This window comes from Cyrtonyx montezumae, unplaced genomic scaffold (assembly GCF_038088225.1).
Source record: "Cyrtonyx montezumae isolate F1298 unplaced genomic scaffold, pur_monq_1.0 scaffold_17, whole genome shotgun sequence".
NCBI classification, from domain to species: domain Eukaryota; kingdom Metazoa; phylum Chordata; class Aves; order Galliformes; family Odontophoridae; genus Cyrtonyx; species Cyrtonyx montezumae.
Genome location: NW_027071903.1, coordinates 30669805 through 30694725, shown reverse-complemented (window position 1 = coordinate 30694725; position 24921 = coordinate 30669805). Strand labels below are relative to the sequence as shown.

Below are 24921 nucleotides of genomic sequence, written 5' to 3'. Positions count from 1 at the left end.
CGTATAACCAACAAGGGTTGCTCAACCTCTGTCACTCTCAGACAGATATTTCACCATGTGGCTAAATTTGAGTGTGGAGTGGCCACTCTGAACCCACGGGACAATTCCTATGCCTTCCACAAGTACCTTGAGGTCAGATGGTTTGTAGCACAGGCATGGGAGGAGGAACGCTTCTGCTCAGGGTCGTATCCTTGGGTCAAAGCCCCATTGAGGTCAGAGCCCACAGATTGCTGGCAGGGACACAGGCAGACAAACTACGTGCCCACATGCAGCTTTCAGCAGCAGAGGTGGGGCAGAATTACAAATTTTGAGCTGGACCATGGCCTAAATATTTCCCCTAGGAATACCTGGCAACAGCAATGACTCCAGGTGTTTCTCAGTCACCATGCCGTGCGCTCGCTGCTAGGGCTGTCGTTGAACCACTATCATTTTCTTCTGATACTTAAAGCAAATGTCAGATTCAACATAAGAGAAGAGTCTTAATACATGGCTACGAGGGAAAAAAACAAGGATTGGTCCCCAGCCAGGGCAGCTGATGCACCAGGGAGGCTTTGCTTGGCTGTGCACGGTCTCTCGTGTGACCAGGGTGCAGATGAGGATTGTATGGGAGAGCAGCAACAGATGAGCTCAGTGCTATGCTCTGAAACAAGCTAAATTGAACACTTAAAACCCTGAGTAGGGATTGCAGAATCTGGTTGTGGTCACAAAGCGCAACAGAATTGTAACTGTACACTTCTTTTCTTATCTTACTTGTAATGTTGATCTGAATTTTAATGAAAACGGGGAAAAAAATATTTCTCAGATGTTTTGGCCAGCACTGAAGCCATGCTTTGCATTGTCTACACAGAAAGAATAGCTCTATTAGCACAAAGTTGGTTATTTTTTTTAACCTCTCAAAAATTGGAGTAAAAATGCTGTTTTATTTTCCTGTTTCCAGCGGGCTTCATTTCCCACACAGGGCTCAGAACCAGGGAGTTTTCCCTTTCCCCTGGTCCTTCACTAGGCTGGAGCCACAGTACCTTCCTCCCTAATGCTACAGAGCTAAGAGACACCCATTTCCCCCAAATGCCTCAAATAGGCAATCACACGGTGTCATTGTCCCTGCCTCCAGAACCAAACAGGCCTGCAGGTGCTTCCACCCAAGGGACACCAGTTTGCACCAGTTACTTCTCTCCCCTTCTCCTCTCTCCCTCCCTTCCAGGGCCCCCATAGCTTTCCTTTGTGCCTTCTCTACGATGAAAGGAGGCAGTCATTGATTGGATTAATAATTCAGAGCCTAATCTCACGGGCCGGTGTACACAGCCCGTCAGGTGGCAATCTTTCATCTTGAGATCAGGATCAGCCAGATCCTGGAGAGGTCAGGGAGAGAGCTGCAGCACGGAAATAACAGGTTCAGGTGATGTTTGTGGAAATTGGAAAGAAAATGGAATATTTCTGTGTCCTATACTCTCCATTGCCCCCCCAGCTCCATCCGATGGTACCTACAACCCTGTGAAGATGCCTTCCAGAAGCCTCATGCTCCAACATGTCACCATTCCCGGTGTCACCCACACCCCACGGCTCCCAGGACACCACCTGCCTGCTGATCTCGCACTGCCACTCGGTTTCTCCCGGGGCCAGGCTCCTCCTTTAACTGCCGACTCGGTCACGTTGCTTTAATGGTTTGTGGAAGGACAAAGTTTACCGGCACTATTCGCTTGGTTTGGTTTGCAGCCAAGCAGGTCCTTGTGCAGGTAGAAGGATCCATTCACGAGCAGTACAGCACTAAACTGGGGATCCCTGGGACAGGCAGAGGAGGGAAGCCTGAACATCCTGACTTTAATTCTCACCTGGCTGGAATTTACACACCAGGAGCCAATTCATACCAGTGCTGTTGGAGCCTATCAGTGAGCCTGCTTTGGCAGGGGGGTTGGACTAGATGATCTCTAGAGGTCCCTTCCAACCCCCACAATTCTGTGATTCTCCACTGAGTCCTTCTCCCACAGCATCTCCCCACCACACTTAGGGTAGAGCTGCACCCCAGGAACCAGCACCTTTACACCTCCACCTGCTCTCTGCAGCACGCATGTATGGGGCACAGAAAGCAAGGTCAAAGACACGCACCTTGCACTTGGAACTGGAGGTGCCAACTACTGTTGCGATGCCAAAGATTAACGGCACACTGATAAGAGCTGGGGGAAGTGGCTGCGGGGACTTCTGAGAGACCTCTGAGGTTTTGTGCCCGTTCCCAGCCCTGGCAGCAGCAGCTCTGCCTGTGCTACAGCATCCAGACCCCACAGCATTCAGAGCTGCAAAGTAATTTGCAAATAAGTATGACAGAAGGAAACGGTTCTTTCTATAGCTGATAACGTATCTGGTATACATCAGCCTTTCCCCCAGCCTTTTCTCTGTTCTTGCTTTAACAATTCATCCTCAAACACATTGTTCCTTTGTCAGGACCGTACACCCATCATATCCACATTTAAGAAAAAGACCTCCTGGATGGCAGGGTTTCTGCAGCAGGGCTGTTTAGATTTGTTGTGATTAAATCACATCCATTTTCTAATTTGTACCTAACACACATTCAGATCCCTCTTTAAGCTGTGCAGGCACATTTTGTCTTCGTTGCTGACTTAATCAAGCGGCGGAGAGCTGCTGTGTGCTCTCTGCAATTGTTGTCTCTTGCACAGGGTAAAAAAAAAAAAAAGAGAGAGAGAGAGAGAGAAAAGGAAGAAAGAAACGCTTTGCAAAGGGTTGCTATTATCCACGCGCTACGGCGACAGCATATTTAGCACATTTGTGGCTCTGGGGCTGCAGCAATTAATTGTGTGTGTGACACTCCGGCTGGCACAGCCTTACATCCACAGCTTTCCCATCAGAAATGCGGGCACCTGGTGCCCATGTGTGCCACAATTGGCGTCCCCAGGCTGCCGTGGGAGCTGGGGACCCACCCTGCGCTCACCCCAGTGGGTGAGGGGGCAGAAGGGAGAGGCTGAGATAGGAGTTGCACAGAGGTGCTGCCCAGGGTCTTCATCCCTTCCCCTTGCCTGAAAGATCCCTCTAGAGCATCCCCTTCTCCAACAACACCCCCCCCACCCCCCCCGAAACCAGCTCTCCCCGCAGTACCCCACCAACAGGACGAAGCGTCGAGTCACTTCACAGGGCTGCCCCCCAAACCCCCATACCCTCCACAGCTCTTGCTGCAGGTGGACTATCCCCACCCCTCTCGTGCCGGGGTGACCCCGCAGCCCCCACCCTCGTCCTGCTGCCTAAGGAGGGGTGCAGCGCGGACCCCCCGGCTCCCACAGCGGGGACTGCTCCTGCCCCACCTCCTCCGCTGCATGCTAACGGCACTGCTCAGCGTGCGCGGAGCGAAGGAGGGACGAGGGAGGGAGGGAGGAGACCTCCCTATCTGGCTCCATCTCCTCCTCTGCCTCTCACATGCTCCGGGAGGGCGATGCGGCGGATCCCTGCGTCCCGCTGAGCGAGGCCGCGCTGCTCCCCGCCGGGGCTGCCCTGCGCAGGGCAGGGGGGGCCGGCTTCATTCCCCCCCCCTCCCCCTTCCCCCCCTTCCCCGCCACCGCTACTTCTGTTCTTTTTTTTTTTTTAATTTTCCTTTTTAAAAAAAATTCTTTATTCTTCTTATTATTTTCTTATTGAAAAAGAAAAAAAAAAAAAAGGCATTAAAAACAACAAAAGCTCCCATCACCCACCCCCCGCGGAGGGCTGGAGAGGCTGATGCGGCCGCTAAGGTAAGCGGGAGCTGCGCGGGCCCCCCCCGGCCGCATGCTGCCCCCGGCACCCGCATGGCCCCGGGTCCGCCTGCCTGCTCTTCCCCCCCCCACCTCAAACCCCCCCACCCGACCCCTGCCGCTTCCATACTGAACCCCGGCTCTTCCCCTTCCCCTGCGGCCGGCTTGCTGCTAGCGTGCGGTTATTCATTTATCCTCCTCCTGATGGTCGCCGCTAAAGCTGTACCTTCCTGGGCTAAGTCAGCCGAATAATTCCTCGCGGACCACCGATGAGAAAGGAAAATATTCCCTTTTCTCCGAGCAATATTTTCCCCTCCCCGTTGGATAGCTCAGAGCGGGGCCAGTCGGCGTGACCGAGATGGTCCGCAGATGCGCTGCTGGGGTCTCAGGGCGGGGGTTGCAAGTCGGAGGGTGACAGCTGGCCAGATGTGGGACGTGGGCAGGGGTGGGCGATGCCCAACAGCTGGCCAGATGTGCGAGGTGGGCAGAGGAAGCCACTTCTGCTTGCGGGGAGAGGACACGCAGCTGGAGCGTGGCTGGCCTTGCTGCTGGGGAACTGGCTCCCCAAACAGCCCCCAAATCCCAGCCGGGATGCAGAGGTGTAAAGCAGCAGAAGATAGCCCCGAGTCAGGACACCGCAGAGGCACCAGCCCTACAGCCCCTGTCCAGGCTTGCTTCCAGCCTGGGACCTGCACGTTGCTCTTAAATATTATATACGTTGAAGGAAACCGGGCTGTGTTTGCAAGACAGGTGCTTTTTGTTGTGGTGGTGGTTGTGAGGCTGGAGATGAAAGTTTGGTGTTGTTTTGATGTGATTCTTGATTGCTGCCTGTTGGAGTAATTGCATCGCAATTGCTCAGAGGTAGAATCAATTTCCCCAAATTGAGATTTTAATGGGAGCTCGCAAGCTGCTGTTATGTCATGTGGTTTAAGGCGGCGTTGGATTGCATTTATTTTATAAACTGGATCCTTGTGCAGGCGGTGCAGGGCTAACAGCACCACCCAGTGGGGCCCCGGACACCCCCAGCTGCTCCCCCCATGAAAGCTGCCACCCAGCCCAGTTTCATCTCCTGAAATACCCAGAGAAGTGCTGGATGCACAGTCCTTACTTTTTCCCCCATAAAAAAATGACCGTGTCTTCCGCAGATATTCAGGGAAAACTTTTAGATCAGCTATCATCTGGCATCTTGGAACCTCAATAATCACACAGCATCTGTGCTATGGGATTGCTGGATTTCTGGCTCATCACTGTCAGGCATTGACACAAAGGGACCCGAGCTGCGTTTCACAGAGCATTTTCCATAAGGCCCTTCAATGACAGCTTTCTCAACAAGCTGAAGATGCAGATTTGCAAACGCACGGTGTCACGCCCCACCTTTAAACGCACAGACCCAGGAGATGTCCTCAGCTGACCTGCCAGTTTGGGGTGGGATTAGGGAGCTGTGTTTGCACTTTCTCAAGACATCAGTAGTTATTAAAGGCGGCAGAGAACGCCAAGGTTGCCCCCTTGTCCCGTTGCACAGCCTGGTTTCTGTCTCTGCTGATAAACACCCAGCTCTGGGTGTGAATTCTTCTGTGCTGTTTATTTTTTGGCAGTTCAGGTTTACCCATCTTTTCTGCTGAGCTGACATGTGGCCATTTGAACTTCGTCTTGGGTACGTCCCAGCCCACATTTGTTGTTTTTTTTTTATTGAGACGTGCAGAAGATACACCACAGAGGTAGCACTTGGTTCTTACCCCCAAAGAGGAGACCAGAATTAAATACACAGAGAGTGAATGCCAGGTAGCCCTCCAAGCCCTATAGATAGGGCTGCAGTCTGCCCTGTTCAGGACCCTGACCCCACAAGGCTTTGCAATCAAGGGGAAGGGAGAGAAAGGAATGAATGCTGCCAGTAAAAAAAAAAAAATAATCATAGAATCACAGACTGGTTTGGGTTGGAAGGGACCTTGGAGATCACCTAGCTCCAACCCTTCAGCTGTAGGCAGGGATGCGATGAACTGAAATTGATTGGAACTACCCCCACATTTGACTTTCTGTGATGAGTGAGACCAAGTTTTCCAGCAGCCCACCCTCAGCTTGCCTTGTGGAGCACTTGGAGGTGACTTGTGGCTGCAAGTCTGGAGCAGGCGCTTGGAACAGAGAGCCCGAAGCAGAGTAACCCACAGCAACTTCAATTAGGGCTGCTGCTAATGAGCCACGCTCGGCAGATGCAAAGTTGCAGTCGACAGCGCACTATTCCACTTCTACTGACTGGCGCTACGAAGCTATGTGCATTCCACCTTCGCCCCACTGGCCTCTCTTTGCATAGCCGGGTCGGTGAGTCTAACGTTCACAGAGGCAGGTGGATGATCCCAGGCACCAATGCTCTCCTGCACTTTGCCACGCAGCAGCCTTCAGTCCCAGCAAGCCTGCCCCAGCAGGTCCCAGCAGACACTCGGTGCATGTCCCTGGAGGGACATTCTGCTATCAGGGGTGCAAGGTGACAGGTTGGAAGGGAAGAGGCTTCAAGGACTTGAGGCACACAGCTCAGGGAGAGCAGAGGTTTTTTGTGCTGTCAGCTGGGGAAACTGCAAAAGTATTTAATAATAATAATTGGAAAAAGAAATAGTAAAGGAAAGGAAATGAACTGCAGTATTTCCCAGTGTACCACAAACACAAGAGGTGTGACTTGCTGTGGACAGATGAAAAATGTTGGTTTCTTTTTTCTCATTATTTCTCTTCTTGTTCAGAGCTTTTTTCTCTATTAAGAGAATCTTTCAGAGCACAGGTGTTTGCTTTTACTTCCATAAGCATTTTGGAATCGGTTCGCAAACCTCCCCAGATAATAATTTGGGGGTTTCCACTACAAACTTCCCTTCCTCCTTTAGGGGAATGATTAGCGTTTTTCTGCTTAACCCAAGCACGTCTCCTTGCTGAACAGTGTGAGATGAACTTCCTGATCACAGCTCACCCCAGCCAGGACACGAACAGGACGCCTTGTCCCGAGGCACAGAAGGCAAAGGCATGTTGCAGTTGTGCAGGGATCACTGCATGAAAGGAAGTTCACAGCAGAATCAGGAGCAGACCAGGAGTCCTCTAACCACCAGTTACAGCCCTCAGAAATACCCATATTTACTATTTTAGCGATATAATTACAGCTGTTGAATAATTCCATTAGGAAGGCTGTAAGGGGAGGCATCACCTTTAAACCTTAGGGCTCAAATTAGGCACATTCCTTCAGCCCCGTCGAAGCCCACAGATATGCATAGTGTGGCACAGGGCAGAGCGCACTGGGAAATGCTCTGAAAAATAAATTCAGATGAGCAACACTGGCAGAGCATAGGCAGCAGCTGACGGCAGATGGGATTTCTCCCTGCATGTCACCTGGGAGCTGCACTGTGCCTCGGAGGTGTTTGCACATAGCGGTGGGTGGTTTCCCACATATTGTCTGCAAAAAGCACTGGGCTGCCTGAACAGGGAGCCTCGTCCCAGCTTCACGATGGAAGGAGCAGGGGGAACTGCAGGCAGTGCTCTCCAACGCACGTTGCAGAGCCCCATCGGGCAAGGCAGGGATCCCAGCTTCACACTGCCTCGGTCTTGGTGGGTGATTTTAAGTCCAGGTCTTTGATTCAGCTAATTGGAAAGGTGAAGGTGACCTGAAAAGCACAGAGCAGGGAGCAGGGAGCTGAGGCACACCTTATTTGGGGTTTTTTTGTGCTCTGCCGTTTCGGTTTGGACACATCTGTTGTTTTCTCCAGTGAAATCCGCTGCTTTGATCAGTGCCAAGAACAGCAATCCCATTTGCAATGCAACTGATGCAACTGTGTAAAATCAAGGAGAATTTTTTTTCACAAACCAGAGCCAGGGGCACCAGCTCATTGCTTTACAGCTTTCCCTGTACCAAAGGCAGAAGCTCCAACGAGGATCTCATTTTTAAAACATCGCCTCAAACTGGATTTTTAGTGTATCACTTCCATGTGTCAGCTTGCCACAAAACAGCAGCACCAAACGGGGGAGGTTTATAGGTCAAACAATCCAACCAGCCTCACAGCCAGCTATTTGGCAGCTGGATTTTAAATGGTGGTCAATCGGCTGTTTTGCGAGTTGAAAACAAATAGATCACGCTGTCTGTCATCAGTGATAGCAGGAGGGACGTTTTTTATACGGAAGGAAAAGCAAAGGGTAGGGTGAAAGGAAGAGGGCCTGAGAGGAAGAGGAGGGTATTTGCAGCCTATGCACCTGGCCCTGTCTCTCCAGAACGAGGCTCCCCCAGCTCACGGCCTCCAGCTCTGTGTCCCATCAGCACTTCACTCTGGGTGGCAGCAGCAGCTGGAAGGGCCCTATTGCCCCCACCCGACATCCCCCCCAGAGAGGTGCCTGCTCTAAGCCTTCCTCCCCCAGCACCTCAGGCCTGGATGCAGCCTACCAGCTCCCACCTCTGCCCTCAGCAGGCATCACCCAGGGCTTGGAACCGGATGATCTTGGAGGTTCCCTCCAACCCAACCAACAACCCACGCTGCGGGACCCAGACACATCTCCTGCCAAGCAGGCAAGACCCAAGGATCTTCGGATCTCATCTGGGTCCCATCTGGAAAAGCTTTGGCATTTTAATTCTGGCTGCAGCCTGGACAAAGCCCTCCTTCATCTGGAGGCCAAGGGGCTCAAGCCCCCGAGGAGAGCCAGACGGGCACCGTTAGATCCCTCTGCTCTGTGGGTATCTTCTCCATGGATATCTTCTCCATGGATATCTTCTTGTCTCCTCTCCCTTTCGCCTTCTGTGGGGATATTTGTAGGGAGGAAAACATGGACTCTTCATGGAGACTTGGAGGCCAAAAAGCATTTTTGAGGGTGTTGTGAGGCAGAAGAGAAGGGGATTTCCAAGGACAACTGGAAGCAAAGTCAGCGAGCATCCGTGGCTTGTGCTGGGCCATGGCAGGAAGGGCCTGGTGCTGGAGGGCACTCAGAGCTGGAAGGAGGGCAGGAGAACAGCCAGCGTCCCTCTCTTTGTAGAAGATCCCACAGGAGAAAGGAGATGAAGCCTCAGGACGGCGAGGGGGCACTCCATCAAAGGAGGGCTAAAGATCTGAAAAGGAAAAGCTACCACACACTAATTAGAGCATAGTACACCCGTGGGCACCCTCATTCAGGAGTTGTCTTCAGTTCGCTGCAGCTAGAACATCCTCCGAGGGAAATTTCAAGCAGACACAAGTGTGGGCTGCTAAGGGGATGCTTCCCTCCTGGCTTTGCCTTTCCCTGGGTGGAGCGCATCCCTGGGACCTGCAGGTCCGACCTGCTCTCCTCGTCCCGCTGCGCACCCAGGGGTGGGAGGAAGAAGGGTTTTGGAGCCCGGCGGGCAAACCAACGTCTGCTGTGCTCCGAGCTGCTGCTGAGGAGCGGGGAGGAAGGCTGCAGGACTCACTGCGAGACCTCCGGGGCCGCTGTACGGCACAAAGAGTGGGGTTTTCCCCCTGGAAAAAGAGGGGTACGTTGCACATCCAGAGCTCATCCAGCGGAGGCCTTGAGGAAGCACAAGCTACACAACGCGCTGCGCTCGGGGGGGAGGGGGGGAAACCCCAAAAGCCCACGAGGTGGCCCTCCCCGAGGACCACGGGTGCAGCCATCACCCCGCACCCCGCACCCCGCTCCCCCCGCCTCCCATGGCCGCCCGCCCCGCCTCTTTCCCGCCGGCGCGGAGTGGAGGAGGCGCGGGGCGGGTGGCGGCCATTGGCGGGCGGCGGGTGACGGCCGGGGCTGGGCGGGGGGAGAGGAGGAGGAGGAGGAGGAGGAGGAGGAAAGCCGAGTAATCCTCCAGTGCAGAGGGCACCGGAGGAGCTGGGGCCGCCCGTCCCTGCATCGCTCCTCGGAGCCATGTGGGGCTTTTAGATTTTATTTTTTTCTTATTCTTCCTTTCGATTGATTTATTTTTTTTTCTCTCTCTCTTTCCCTCCCTTCCCTATTTTTTTTTCTTCCTTTTTTTTTTTCCACCTCTTTTTTTTTTTTTTTTAAACTCTTCTTCCAGGGAGAGGATAGTGGTTAAAGCTCGAGCTGGATGGATGGGTATGGGGAGAGGGGCAGGATCCACAGCCCTGGGACTTTTCCAAATCCTCCCTGTCTTTCTCTGCATCTTCCCTCCAGGTAAGGACCAACCTCTTGTTTTGAAGACCATCCCCTTCGTGTCTCCGTTCCCCTGCCCGTGAGCCTCCTCTCTTCTCTCCGCATGTTGAAGAAGAGTGGGGGGCTGAGATTTGCTGACCCCCCCCCATCCGTCCCAGCCATCCATCCGAGCGCTGCGGGGTTTGATTTTGCCGTGCGCTCACCTCTTTGTCTCCCCGCTGCCTTATCTCAAAAAAAAAAAAAAAAAAAAGAGACGATCGGAGTTGGGGGGCAGAGGAAAAAAGGAAGAAAATTTATAATAATTAAAAAAGAAAAAAAACAATAGGACAATGCGGGGCGGGGGGGTCGGTTCGCTGTGACAGCGGCCGTCAGACCCCATCCCTTGGGGTGCCCTGCGATAGCGGTGGGGATACCTGAGCGCGCATGATGCCCATTGATGTGGATGGGTGCGAGTGCCGGGGGGGGGTCCTCTCCGATCGCCGCTGCTGTGCTGGCATATGAACAAGCAGGAGGGGCTGCGGTTGGGAATGGGGAACGCGAGGGGGGCTCAACCCTAAGGTACTCACCTGGGGTGCGATGCCCGATCCAGGTGCCCCCCCCCTCCCTTCCTGCCCACCGCGGGGTGCTGCAGCCTTTGCATCGTTGTTTGGGTCGCAAATAGTTTGGGGGGGGGGGGGGGGGGCTCAGCAAATGGCTGCACGGCGACCAAATGGCCCGGCCCCGCACCGGCGCTGCCCCGTAACGCCGCGGCCCCCCCTGCCCCTACCCCCGGTTTGTTTGTATTGTGTCAGAAAAGGAGAGAATTTCAGAATTACAGCTGAAAACGCCATCTGTTTCCAATGAATCCCCCATAGTTTTTCACAGTGTTTTTGGCAGATCTCTGCCTGCAAATTCCTTCAAGCCCTGAGTGCTTGTTTTTGTTGGGGGAGGGGAAACCGAGTCCACAGAGGCGGATTTGTTCCTTCCAAAACTCTCCAGTTTCTTTACCTCCTTTTTTTTTTTTTTCTTCGCTTGCAGAAAGTGGGGGGGGTGGGCAGGAGTTGGGGGGGGGAAGGAGAGAAAGCGGGAGGGAGAGCGAACAGCCCCTGCGCTGCGCTCTCCCAGGTTTGTTTATCTTGTATTTGAGCAGAAGTTTCCCCCTTTTTAAAATGTGATGCCTTTCTTTTGCATAACCGTAGGTGCAGCCGTCTTGCACACACATGCAGCAAATAAATAAAGCGCTGCTCTTCGCCCTCCCTCCCTCCTGTCTTAAATGCACCGAGCCCGTCCGTGCCATGCTCACACCGTGCTGTCCCCCCCCTCCAGCACTGCACGAACCCCTTTTATTTTTGTGGGGGGGGGTTAAGCCATCGCAGCACCCACAATACCCTGTGCCGAGCGGGTTGGGGCTGTGAGATTTACGGTGCAAGAAAGAACTTGATACGCGATCTGCCCGCCTGCTTTGTTTGATTCTCCCTTCAGCAGTCAAATAAGGCGCAAAGAACTGGCAAAACGGGGCGATCCGGAGCCGGCGGGAGCAGGGCGCAGACGGATGGTGCTGCCCGTGCGTGGTGCTGGGGGGGCCCACTGCCAGCTCTGGGGGTGGGAATGGGGTATGTGTGGGGGGAGGATTTCTTCTTCCTTCCTCCCCCCCCTTTTTTTTTTCCCAGTGAAGGATGTTGGCAGCACCCCGAAAGAGGTGGCCCCAGGAAGCCACGTAGCAGCTCAAAACCTGGGGGGATGTGGGGCTTGGTGCCTTGCTGAGTCCTGCCTGACTTTATCTGCTTGCTTAACCCCCCCTTCCACCACCCCCCACACACACACATGCAGCGTGTGCTGGATTTCCACGTGTACTGCTTGCACACCACTGGCTTCAGCCTGGCCTCGACTCCATGGAGGTCCCGGGGAGGATATTGGTGTGCCCAAAGCCGCCACTGGCAGAACCCCTCCTTGGGGGAGCAGGGTGGTGCTCATGCCAAGCCCTCACTGTTGGATATTCATGGATACTGACCCATCACATGTGGGACCGTTGTGTTTGGGGTGCCTCAGCCTCCCAGCTGGGGCTGCAAAGCAAATCCTTTTGAAAATAAGTCTGGATTTTGCTCTCCTACATATCCTCTAGTTCACTTTGTCTTTCCCAGATGGTGGCTGGCTTCAACTGTTGTGCCTGAAATATGCTTCTGCCTCCAAAACATTAAGATTTTCTGCCCTTGATCCACCTGGGCAAGGAGGTGGATTCCCAGGAAGGATCCAGCCTGATGGAAGGCTTGCAGGGTCGGCTGATCAGCAGCATTTGTCACGCTGACAGAGGGGGATGTGATCACAGCATTAAGCCAAAATTCAGTAGGGGGGCTGAACCAACACCACCTGAGCTCCTCGAGCGGTGTGTGAGGCTGAGAAGACACTGTCAGGGCTGGGAAGTGGGGGGTGTTCAGATGTCAAGCTGGATATACTTGGGCTTCCCTGCAGTGCTGCTCATTGGGCTGGCCTTGTACCTGGAGGTGGGGTGGACACTTTTCTTGTTTTTTCCCCCAGGATTTGCCTTCCCAAGACTCTAGGCCCTATCTGACTGGAAATGGGGGGATATCAGGGGTGACTTTGGGTTTATATTGGCAGCAGTTGAGGTTTCCTTTCTTGTGGCCTAGGCGGGTGTGCATGTGAAAGCACTCAGTGCAGCCCAAAGAACTTCCTGACCCCGGGTTCTGGGGCTAAGCACCAACCTGCTGGCCCAAGAGAGCTAGGGCATGGTGACAGTGAGTTCTGCTCTCTCCCTCCAACTCACGCCCTGGGGTGAGCATAGTGGAACAGCAAGAAAAAAAAGCAATGGTGAGGGGGTTTAGTGTGGCTACCTCAGTAAATGTGGAATAAGGGGATCTAAAGAGCAATTGGGGTCCCCAGTGGTTTGAATGGGGCTGGAGTGAGCTTAGGGCTGCTGGAAGCTGAGAGTTTGGGGTGGGGACGTAGGGGTCTGGGTTAGGATGGAGGATGCTCAGAGACGAAGCTATGATGGGGCAAGTGAGGAGCCTTATCCTAGGGCATGGAGCACATTTCTAACAGGAGAGCCCCTAAGTGCCTTTAAAAAGCTCTGCAGCCTGCACTTGGCAACAGCCGGGATTAAAAAGAAGAGCTCCCCATCACTGGGATATTTATTCCCTCTTCATGTCCGTCAGCTCTCAAAATAACAGCGTTCGATTGTAGCTTCGAGATTGCTTTGCACTCAAGTGCAGCCTGGCTGAGTAAATCACTGCTTCACCAGCTGAAATTCCTGCAGCGAGGGGGAGAATTGAATTATGTCCAACTGCAAAACCAGATGCCATCCCCTTGATGAAGTCATAGGGCTCTGACTGCAGAGAACAAGCTGGCTCCTACAACTGAGCAGCTCTGTGCAACGTCCCGGCCGTGGTGTGCGGGGCTGCAGTCCTTGCAGATATGAGGACAGTGCTGAGTCCTGCTGTGCACTGCATGGGCATCCTGGGGAGTTTTCACACTCAGGGATTCTGGCTCTGGGCTTTGCAGCCGTGGGCACAGCAGAGCACGAGGATGGGAGGGCAAAGCTGAGTGGTTTTCTTCACCACGTGGGCACTTTGGTCCCTGTGCATCCCCAGGTGTGACCTCAGCACTGCTTGGGTGCCCACCTAGGTTTTGGGTTGGGTGCCATGCCACCACCCCATGCTCAAATCGACGCCTCTGATGGAGATGCCACAATTCTTTTTTTTTTTTTTTGGCAGGCGTTTAATTGTATAAATTTGCCTCGTCCAGATTTATGTGCTCCGGGCTTTTCTCCATCTCCTCATTTTGTGTCTCATTTACCTCTGCGTTTGAAGGGTTGAAATTTCACAAGAGCACAGCGGGGATGATTATTCCTAGAGGGAATCCACACCTGTAAGCATTGAGTGCTTCCGTGCCAGCCCTGCTATGGCCCGGGTGAGGAGGAGGAGGGCGAAGGACCCACTGCCACACCTGGGGGGCCCGCAGGCACTGGTGGGTGGCAGCTGTGCCTTCAAAGGCACCCTGGGAAAACAGTTCGGGTGCACGGAGCACAGTGGAAATCCACAGCAGCCATCTGTGGGGCTGCCAGGCCTGGAGTGGCTGGAGGAGGTGGCTGAGGGCACCTGTGTCACTGCTTTGGGGGCAAGGTGGTGATGGAGAAGCTGAGGGTGACGTTTTGGGTGGGGGTTGAGGGAGGAAGATCGCCCTGTTCACGACCTGTTCACCTTGGGTGAATCCCTTCCTGTCCCCGTATTCTTATCTGTAAAACGGAGCGCTCGTCCAAGCTGGTTCACACGGATGTTGTTGGTGTTGGGAGAGCAGCCAGGAAAAGCTGTGGTGTGACGTGGCGGGGAGCTGCTTCGTTAGTGCCCTTCTGCAGATGAAGAACCAAAGGAGGTTGCTTCCCTCGCTTGTCATCCTCCATCCACCAACTCTCAATCCTCATCTGTGGAGCAAAACTCAACAACCCTCCAGCAGCACCGCAGCTCCAGGCTGCTGCTTTCACCACTGTAGCAAAGCCACTGCTGAAGTTTGAGTCCCACAGTGAAGCCCAAAAGCAAAACGGGCCAACCTGCGACCCACTGCTCCAGCTGCAATTCCTCATTCCTCCTTCCAGTCTATCTTGAACGTCTCAAGATTTGCCGGGCCTTCTCAAAGCAGCATCTTCAGCAGTGAGCTCCGGAGCACGGGGCTGCTGCCTGTGTGCTGATGCCAGCTCTCCCATTTGGGCACTGGGAGGAGATGCGTTTATCCCTGCTAAGTAAGGTGACCCGGAGCCAGGACGGCTGACTGCGATGGGCTCCTTCCACAGCACCCGATGGTTCGTGGCCGGGTTAGGCACCAACGCTGCTGTTTTCCTGCCTGTGTTTGCCCCGTGTCTGTGATGCTGGGAGAGGAGGGATGGGGGCCGTGAACTCAGTGCTGAGGACAGCGGGAGTTGGCTGTGGCAGGTCCTCCAGATGCTTTAGTGCTTGAGAAGGAAAAACTCCTTCTGTGTTCCTTTTAGCACAGAGAAACCGGATGAAGCTCTTCCAGCATCCTTTTAAGCAACGCAACGGCTGGGCTCGAAAATGCTGCGCTCGCAATTCAATTCTTCACCTGGATTTAATGCATTTGTGCATTTAATGCTTTTAATGCACTTGGCTGCCTTGGCCGCTGGAAGAGAGCACAGAATGCGGGCTCCAGCGCAGAAGGTGCCTCAGCTGAGCCAACCTCCCCATGCACGCCCTTGCAAAATATGAGCTGCAGCGTTTTAAGAGCCAGGTTTATTTTTCTCCTGCAGTTCCCTCCTCCCGGTCCTCCTCCCCCCACTTCAGCGCAACTGAAACCTGATCTAATCCCTTTGCACATGGGTAATTTATTGGTCTATTGGGCTTTTCTTGATGGCAAATTGCATTGTCTTTCTTCCTGGGTTGAGGCTTTGGAGCAGTTTGCTGCATTCCTGCAGCTCTTTTCTCAGGGCTGATCTTTCACACCCCCTCTGAGCACAGTCAAATCAATTTTATTGGGCCTCTTTGTTATGCAAACGAGGCAATAATAAGCAGGCTATTATTCGGCTAGATTGGCTCTGATTAGCAGTTCAAAGGAGGTCGCTGGCGGAGCTCCGGGTCGGAGCTGGGCCGAGGGGGATGCTGCCCATCCGCGTGGGTCCCACTCCGGACCCCAAAACCTTGCAGGTGGAGGTCCCCTCCGTGGGTTTTGGGGGAGCACTCTGCTTGCTGCAGCTCTTTTCCTTCCCATCGTTGTTCTGCGAGTGATGTCCAGGCAGGAGCTGCGTGCTGCCCGAGCTGAGCCGAGTGCAGTGCCTTTCCTATGGAGGTGTCAGCATAAATATGTTTATTTAGATTACTTAAATAAATATGTGTTTAGGAGCCCGAGTCTACGTGCTCAGATGTGAGGCCAAAGGTAATTACGTTTTACTGTGTTCTCCGAAAAGGCCTTTTACTGCGTGTGTGAGGCTTGCACATCTCCACTTCAATCTGTGTGTTTGGAAAGAAGCGGGGTGATGTATTTGCATCACATGTGGGTGATGAAATACTTTCCAGCCCGTTAGTAACCAAGAGGATATTAAACAACATCTCTTAGCAGTGAACGCTTTAAAATTAACAGGTCTGGTTAACATGCACCCAAGAGTCTTAAAACAACTGGCTTTTGCTTACTGAAACTAATTTCCAGTAATTCTCATTGCTGGAGAAATTACAGGAGAAGGGATGAATTGTTGGGTTAGTGCTGGTTTTCTGCAAGAGTGTGATTTGGGTAAATGAATTTCAGGTCACCTGACACCCTCCGAAGGAAAAATAGGGGCTCTGATAATTAGAAGGCTGTTAAAGTTGGGCTGTTAAAGTTGGATGTGTGCGTGGAGGAAGCCCGAACACTTCCATTAGCAGCACTGTGGGACACGGGGCTGTGATGGATGGGGGCACGGTGTGGCTCTGCCTTAGTGGTCTTCTCCAACCTTAATGACCCTCCGTGGGCACTGCAGGGATAGGTTGATGGTTGGACTGGATGACCTTAGTGGTCTTTTCCAATCTTAAGGTTTCTGTGATTCTCTGATGGCAACTCCAGGCTGATTTTGCAGCAGAGAAGTGAGGTTGATGGAGTATGGTGAATTTGTCACGGACAGATACACAGCTGGGTCTGGTGGATGGTTGTGGCTCGTGGATGGCCGTGGCTGGTGGATAAACCGATCATGGTGTGCACAGGTAGAGGCGAGGTGAGCCTTGCAGAAAGCCTCCTGCTGTGGGGAAGGGAGGCAGCAGGCTGATTGCAGGGCTGGGCAAACACCTTCCACTGGGAACTTAAAAGTGCAAACCGTTTAGCTTATCTGGAGGATTGACGAGTGACTTGATTGCCGTGTGTAAATAGCTTTGTGGGAAACACATGCTGGTTACTAACGGACTTTTCTTACTGCTTTGGAAAAACTCGCAGGTTCTTTTTGTGTCCTTACAATGAAAGCAGATAAAATCCACTTAGAAGCAGGACTCACATTTGTAAAGGTGATAAACTCTCACAGCCAGGGCATTGCTTTTGTGGCCTGTGGTCACCTTGGGCTGCAGAAGTCCTTCTGGGAAGTAGACCTGAACAACCACAGGCACAAGGTGGCTGTCGTTGAATGTTGTTTTATAGCTTAAAACTTTCCCAAACTGCCAGCCTTGACACCAAAGCCAATGTTGTCCCTTGTTTGAATGGCACCAAGCTCCTGAAAAGAGGAGTGAGGAGGCCAGGCCACCAGGGACTGAGGCTGGATGTCACTGGCACTGCGTAGTCCTTGGGATGAAGGTCCCTTTGCTGTGGAACACAGTGACAGTGTCACCCAGAGGTGAGGGTGTCACGCAGGTCCTGGAGAGCCTCCTTGGTTTCCTGCTCAGGAGGAGTTTGTCCCTGCGCTCGGTCATCTGCGGTTCGAAAACGGATCCATTGTGTGAGGAGATGGAAAACAGATGATGTGAAATTGAATAGGTTGCATCGCTCCCTGGTCCAGGTACAAATGAGCCTGCACGCCTGTGCCAAAGCTGCTGCCAGGGGACGGGGCATGCTGCAGAGCAGGATGCATTCGCTGCACTCTGTGGTGGCTCTGTGCTGTGTCCCCAGCATGGTGCTGGTGGCAGCCACGTGTCTTGCCCAGGGCTGAGTCACGCAGAGGTGCCTGCGCAATCGCGGCTTTGAGCAGGAGGCGATGCCCGCTGAGCCATGCCTGCAAACCCACGGCCCCCATGGACAGACCTCACCATAGCACACAGAGGAGGTGATGCTCCCCAAGGCTTTGCTGAGCCACCATCCTGCTGGGAGACACGTCCGTGGTTGTGTGCAGCTCTACACTGCACCGCCCCACGCGCTGCCGCTGCGGCACCTGGCTTGGAAATGTGGCCTTATATGGGGCCGTGCACTAAACAGTGAGAAGGGGATGGGTGCCAAACCCAAGCGATAACATCTTAAAGAAGAATGCTCCCCCTTCAGGCCCAGGGAGGGAAGAGATGGGCTTCCTTGCCATTGCGGCTGTTATTACTATTTCATTTTTTTACAACCCAGAACTTTATAAAGTCATGAGTGATCCTCGGTGGCGTGGCAGGGTGGGATGCTGGGACACTGGGATTCCTTTGGCAAGTTGTGGTGGGGCAGTTTTGCTGCAGCAGCTGTCCAGGTGCTGGACTCGATCCTTGAGCAGTGGATTTTAACTTTACTTTCTGTACACACAGCACATCCCGGTGCCTGGAACCAGGGCTGGGGGTCCTGAATGCCCAAGGATGTGTCCTTTTGGCAGCAGCATCTGTCTGTGCGCAGCCTCAGGGCACCCTTGAGCAGAGCATTAGGGATAAGTGCTGGGAGAGCAAACATCCTATTGCCTGGTGCCACAGGCATCTGGGACAGCCAGCAGCAGTGGCACCAGTCACATTTCTGTGCATTTTAATTCATACCTTCCACTGGGAATGCCATCTCCAGCACCGACCTGCCTTTCTCCCTCTGCATTCAGTCACTGTGCAGCTATAGTATGAGCTGTAACAACCACAGCAGAAGTGTCAGCCTGTGTCTCAGGTCCAGGGCTTGTTTTCAGGTCACTTCCAGCCGAGGGCAAGCTACAGCTGGACACGAGGGTTTCCACGGTGCTTATTGCAGGTTTAAATTGGACACTGCCAAGCTGAAACAGCTCCTGGGTTCTTGGAGCTGTTGCTAGCATCTGTGCTTATTAAACATGAATTTTAAAGCTGTGAGGAACCTGTCACCGTTTCCTATTTGCACTTCACTCTTCTTGGAAGGAGCACGCAGCCTGAGAGCCGGACTGCTGAGTGTTTTATAGCTTTGCTCTTTCTTTCTGATTTTCCAGCACTGACTGTGTTTAGGTTTCCAACACTGCCGTGTTTAAAACTAAAACATACTGTTTGCCCTGCAACAATGCTGGGTTTTGTAACTTTCTTTTTAAACAAACGTGAAATGATTTTGGCACAGATGTGTTGCCAGTCTCCTCCTAAACAAGCACCGTGGCACGAATACATGCGCGTGCAAAAGCATCTGGAAATAGTGAGGCTTTTTCTCGTGTTGCTCTGCTGCCTTCTGGGCCTGATCCCATCTCCGAGCACTCTGAAGGGGTTTGATGAAGAGGAGAGGAAGGAAAACACCATGGACGTTGAGTGGTGTGGGCCTGGGCTCACCCAGCAGGGCTCTGGATTGGCACAGGCAGTGTCTGCACGCTGTTCAGCAAAGGCCGCGTGCTTCTGCACAGCTGCATTCAGCTCTGCTCCAGGGAAGCCACACAGCCCTGGGGAATAAGCACTGGGAAGGGGAATTAAAAAAAGAAAAACCAACAACAGAAAGGGCAGGATCCAAATTTCCTTTGCCTTCCTCCAGCTTGCCAAGCCCGGCAGAGGCTCTGCTGCCTTCAGCTTCTCCGCGTGGGCAACAGCAAGCGGGGCTGCTGGCAGCCTGCACCCTGCCACGCCGGTTTTTCTCCTCTGCGTCAGCCTCCTGTTCTCTCTGCATGGGTCATGGTGGGGAACGGGCTCCTCGAGCACCCAGGGGTGCAGCTGCAGCACCAAACCCATCAGCATGGTGCCTGAGCACAGATCCTGCTCTGCCCGGTGCTGGCACCGCTGCACATTTGCATTGTGTGGGGCACAGCGGCTGTGTTGGGGATGGGTGTTCCCATAGGAAGGGAAGTGGTTTTTTGCCATGGTGAGGATGAGGCAGGACATGTAGTACTTTGCACCACACTGTTTTCAATATCAAGCACTGAAGAGGCACAAAAAACTCATTGCATCTCTCCCACTGCATTCATAACCCCGCTGCTTCTCCCACCACGTTAGTGATCCTGCCTTATCCTGCTAATGAATGAGTCCCATTCTTCACCCCGCCTTCCCCCAGGAACATTCATCTGAAGGCTGGGTGCTCTTTCTTGGCTTAAACCAGGGCACATTCTGTTGGCTTCCTTGGCTTTGATGCGTGAGAGCTAGGTCATGTGAGAGGGTCACGTCCGGTGAGCAAGGTCCCATCACGCGGCACAACCAATGTGATGGGGTTGGGCTGTGGGAACCCAGCTGGCGGTTAGAGCCGGGACCCCACAACATGCAAGGTGGGGAACCACGCAAGCACTGACCCATCTGTGTTTTCTCCTTGCCTTGCAGCGACATCTCCATGCAAGATCCTCAAGTGCAACTCTGAGTTCTGGGCGGCCACGTCGGGTTCGCACCACCTGGGAGCAGAGGAAACCCCGGAGTTCTGCACGGCCCTGCGCGCCTACGCGCACTGCACGCGCCGCACCGCCCGCACCTGCAGGGGAGACCTGGCATACCACTCGGCCGTGCATGGCATAGACGATCTCATGGTGCAGCACAACTGCTCCAAGGATGGCCCCACATCCCAGCCCCGCCTCCGGACATTGCCCCCCGGGGACAGCCAGGAGCGCTCCGACAGCCCCGAAATCTGTCACTACGAGAAGAGCTTTCACAAACACTCGGCAGCTCCCAACTATACCCACTGCGGGCTCTTCGGGGACCCCCACCTCAGGACTTTCACAGACACCTTCCAGACCTGCAAGGTGCAAGGGGCTTGGCCGCTCATAGACAATAACTACCTGAACGTCCAGGTCACCAACACGCCGGTGCTGCCTGGCTCCTCTGCCACCGCCACCAGCAAGGTGAGCCTTGGGCACAGCTCATGAGCAGGGTGCTGGTGCTTCCGAATGCCATTTCTTCTCACTAGCTGTCTCTACAACAAGTTGCTCATCTCCTTGGGGAGGGTAAGAGTGGGAGTTCCTCTGACAAGCGGGTGTTTGGCCATAAACATCAGCCACCTATCCAGGCTTTCCTCTTCTGTCTCCGCTGTCAGCAGGCTGGGATAGAATCACTGAGGTTGGAAAAGACCACTGAGATCATGTAGTCAACCACTGACCCATGCTCACTGACCTCATCCCTCAGTGCCACATCCCCATGGCTCCTGAACACCTCCAGGGTCGGTGGCTCCACCACCTCCCTGGGCAGCTGTGCCAATGGCCAATGCTCTTTCTGAGATTGAATTTTTCCTAGTATCCAACCTGTACCTCCCCTGGTGCAATGTAGGGCCATTGCTGCTGTAGCTCAGAGGGCAATACTGATAAAAGAATGGGGATGATAAATTTCAGTCCTCACCTGAGGAGCTCCAGATGTCTGCTCACAGGCAGACTAGGAGAGATGGCAGCACTTCTTAGGGGGACACCTGAAGTCCAGACAAACTTGGGGCTGGCCCCAAAGGGCCACCACTTCTGGATGTGGCTGTTTCAGCCTGAGCTGAAGCTGACATTTAGGTTTTGACACATCCCTAATAAACATCCTTAGAGATAATTACCGATACCTGCAACTCCTTTTTTACCAGAGCATGTTAAAAACTTGCTGAAGCAGTGCAGTTAAGAGTGGCTGGAGGGAGGTGGTCCCTGAGGACACAGGGACCTCGATTCTAGGCTGGATCCCAAGGTCACCATTTTAATCGAGCCTTTTCACCCGTTATCTGCCTCGCGGGCTTGTGGTGGCAAGAGATTAGTCATGAGATCTGCAGCACGAGCTACGGGAAGCATGCCTGGGCCACTGATAGAGGAGCATGTGCTGCTGGAAAGGAAAGCCTCTTCCTCCAAGGGGCTCTTTGTATTTCAGCTTGACAGTCTCTGATTTACCCTTATGCCTTCCAGCCAGAGACAGGGTAGGACCCAGAGGAGGTGGCAGCAGGTCTGTGGGAGGGGAAGTGCTGCAAGGCGGTGCCTCAGGACGTGGCCAAGGTGTGGACAGCAGAGCTGCCACTGTGTTGGGAGCATCTGGGTGCTCAGTGGAAGAGTGGTGGGAGAGAGGGGCAGGGACAGCTGTGGGGTCATGCTGGGAGCAGAGGTGCTGGGAGCCACTCACGTGCACCCTTAGAGTGCCTCCGTTTTCTTCTTTATATCATGCCTGCTTGAAGATACTGAACACACATGGTTGAGATGAAGCACAGCATGTGCCAGGGTCCAAAGGAAAAGCCTCTGCTGGTGTACAAAGCCAGGGAAGGGAGGAGGCTGGGACTGTGGGATGTGAATACCATGGGAGCCAGAGAAGCTCCACCACCTATGGGAGCCAGGCCCTGGGGGCGAGACGGCGCTGCATGCATGGGCATGCCACCACAGGCCTGTGCCTGGTGATCCTACAACCAGCCCCAGCTGCATGGTAGCTCTGTGTGGGGCCTGGAGATAACAGCACAGCTCCAGGTGGTGCGTTCAGTTCAGACTCTGGGTCTTGGCCTTTATTCATGGTGTCTTCACCCCCATGCTGAAGCAGGATGACTGTGCTTGAGGCACCTGCCTTGTCTGGGTGTCTTAAAGTTGGGGCAGCTTTTTAGGAGGAAGTGTCTGTTCTTGAAGTGAAGGCCGTAGTCCCAGCTGGGTTGCACAGGAAGCTCTCCCACCTTGATCCCGGCGGTGGCTGTGTGCTCTTAGGTGGTCAGCTTGTAACCTCGTTCCTTTTCACCCTTCTCACAGCTCACCATCATCTTCAAGAGCTTCCAGGAATGCGTGGAGCAGAAAGTATACCAGGCAGAGATGGACGAGCTCCCCGCTGCCTTTGCCGACGGCTCCAAGAACGGCGGCGACAAGCACGGAGCCAACAGCCTGAAGATCACCGAGAAGGTGTCGGGCCAGCACATCGAGATCCAGGCCAAGTACATCGGCACCACCATCGTGGTGAGGCAGGTGGGCCGCTACCTCACCTTCGCCGTGCGTATGCCGGAGGAGGTGGTCAACGCCGTGGAGGACCGGGACAGTCAGGGCCTCTACCTGTGCCTCCGGGGTTGTCCGCTCAACCAACAGATTGACTTCCAGACCTTCCGCTTGGCTCAGGCCTCCGAGGGCCGGGCTCGCAGGAAGGGGCCCAGCTTGCCGGCCCCCCCTGAGGCCTTCACTTACGAATCAGCCACGGCCAAGTGCAGGGAAAAGCTGCCCGTGGAGGACCTCTACTTCCAGTCCTGTGTCTTTGACCTCCTGACGACGGGGGATGTCAACTTCATGTTGGCTGCTTATTACGCTTTTGAGGACGTGAAGATGCTTCACTCCAACAAAGACAAACTGCACCTCTATGAAAGGACACGGGCCCTAGCCCCGGGCAACGCGGCTCCTTCAGAGCATCCCTGGGCCCTCCCTGCCCTCTGGGTAGCACTGCTGAGTTTGAGTCAGTGTTGGTTGGGTTTGTTATAAAGTTTAGCTCCTTCACACAGTGGGGGAAAGGGGAGCAGGAGGGGACAAGGGACAAGATGACAGCGCTGGACAAGGAGAGATTGGATAAAGAATCCAGTGGGGAGCACGTGGATCATCCTTAGGTCTCAGCCCCTCTTTCCAGCACCCAGTCCTTCCTTTCCCCAGCTGTTGCCCAGAAGGAATGAGATATGTTCCCAGGACAGTTGGGAGCTTTTGTTGGACTGCACCTCAAGTGGTCCTTCCTCACTTTCCCTCGCCCTCATCCTCCTCCTCTCTGTAGTGTGGGTGCTGGGGAGCTCCCACCTCCTTGCACCGCTGCTCCATGGTCCCCAGAATGCTCGTGGTGACTGTAATGTTGGCGTGCGTGAACGTGGCTTCGTGTTAGGGAGCCACAAGCGTGACGTGGCTGGGCTCCACTTTTTGGGGTGTGCTTCTTTCTGCAGCCCCATGGCTGCAGGAGGCGATGCAAAGCAACAGGCAGGGGCCGGAATGGTGGGGCTGACCACAGAGAGGAACAAGGTGTCACGGTGGAAGGAAGCCACAATCCTCAAGCTTTGGCTTGTGTTTTTTGTGGTTCAAAGGGCATCTACTATTTTAGCTGCATCACCTGGCTGATTCACTCCACAGTTTTATTCCTGGCTCCCTTGTCTCTGCCCAGACCCACTGAGGACTCTTGATTGCAACAGGAGAAACCTGGCCAGTATTCAAGCATTTTCTTTAACTTCTGCCCAGTGTAGGATGAGCACCTGGTGCCATGTGCTCCCCTAAAACTGACAGCGGGGAGGCTGCTCAGTGGGAGAACCCAACTACACCCCTTTTGGGCCCCTGCACCCCCTTACCTGCCCGGGGTTCAGCCAGGTCCTGAAGCAGGAGCATCCCTCTCTGTTTGCTGCTAGGTCTCTGCTGCACTCCTTTCCCTCGGTCACGACTCGCAACCCCATTGCAGGCCCGTTGCACCTTAAGCCCATCTGGGCTTGTCTCTGGAATGGGGTGATAGAAATTCAGCCAGGAGACAGGATGCAGCAGAAGACCCCCCCCCCCCCAACCACCCCCAGACGTCTGTTCCCTCCGTCAAAACCATTGGTAGTCTCCTTGCCCCACCACGTAGCGCTTCCCTTCTCCCCGTATTCCTCTGTGGTTCACCTCATTGCTCACTGAACAAACAAGCGAGACCACCTTTGGTCTGTGCCTTGGAGACCTCCTCGTGGATTTTCTCCTTTCCTCAGGGGGAATTTCCCATAAATCAGCCCCGAAACACATGTCACTCTTGGGGGAAGGCCCTGCTCAAGGGAGGTCTCTGGGCATGACAAGCTAGCACCAAAAGAGGTGGGAATGGGCGACCTTTGGCAGCGTGAACTGGTGCCAAGAGGCGGCCTGGTGTAAATACTCAGCGTGACTTTGCATTGTGTCCTAACAGCTTTAGAGCTCCATTTGTAAAGCAGCAGAGAAATGCAAAATTGTGTCAATGGATGTAATTTATATTGTCTCCTTAATATATAGAGCCCTGGCATTGATCTTGTGTGACTGTACAGATGAAGAGATGTAATTGGTTTCTAAATGTTTTAAGGAAAGAAACAAAACGGGGGGAGGGGGAAGGGTGGGGGAAGAAAAAAACAAAGAGATGTGTTTACTACTTTGCTCCTTGCTTTGTTTGCTGGTGCCCCAGGTATCATGTTCAGGCAGATCTTAAAATAAGGATATCGCAGTTTGACGGCACTGAGGAGACCACTGCTGGGCTGTGGTAGAGGGAGAGCCAAACTTCTGTCTCCTGGAAACTCAAAGCCCAACTTGTGAAAGCCAGCATTTCTCACTGAGTAACGAGGAAAGCCCTTCCTCTTGCTGCTGCACGGCAGGTTGTTACCTGTTGCAGTGTGGTCCCACAGCCCGAGCCGTCGTGTGCCAGCAGCTACATCCTTCCCATAAGACTTCTAATTACCCATAGAGGGTAAT

At 53.8% G+C, this 24921-nt stretch overlaps 1 protein-coding gene across 1 annotated transcript; it reads left to right on the top strand.

Moving 5' to 3' along the window:
- The first annotated feature begins 3670 nt into the window (after positions 1 to 3670).
- On the top strand, positions 3671 to 24589 carry RGMA (repulsive guidance molecule BMP co-receptor a). Its single transcript, XM_065734018.1, has 4 exons — positions 3671 to 3731; positions 9730 to 9845; positions 19910 to 20421; positions 22261 to 24589. The coding sequence occupies exons 1-4, from the start codon at positions 3718 to 3720 to the stop codon at positions 22969 to 22971; spliced, it is 1353 nt and encodes a 450-aa protein (XP_065590090.1). The 5' UTR covers positions 3671 to 3717; the 3' UTR covers positions 22972 to 24589.
- The last annotated feature ends 332 nt before the right edge of the window (positions 24590 to 24921 follow it).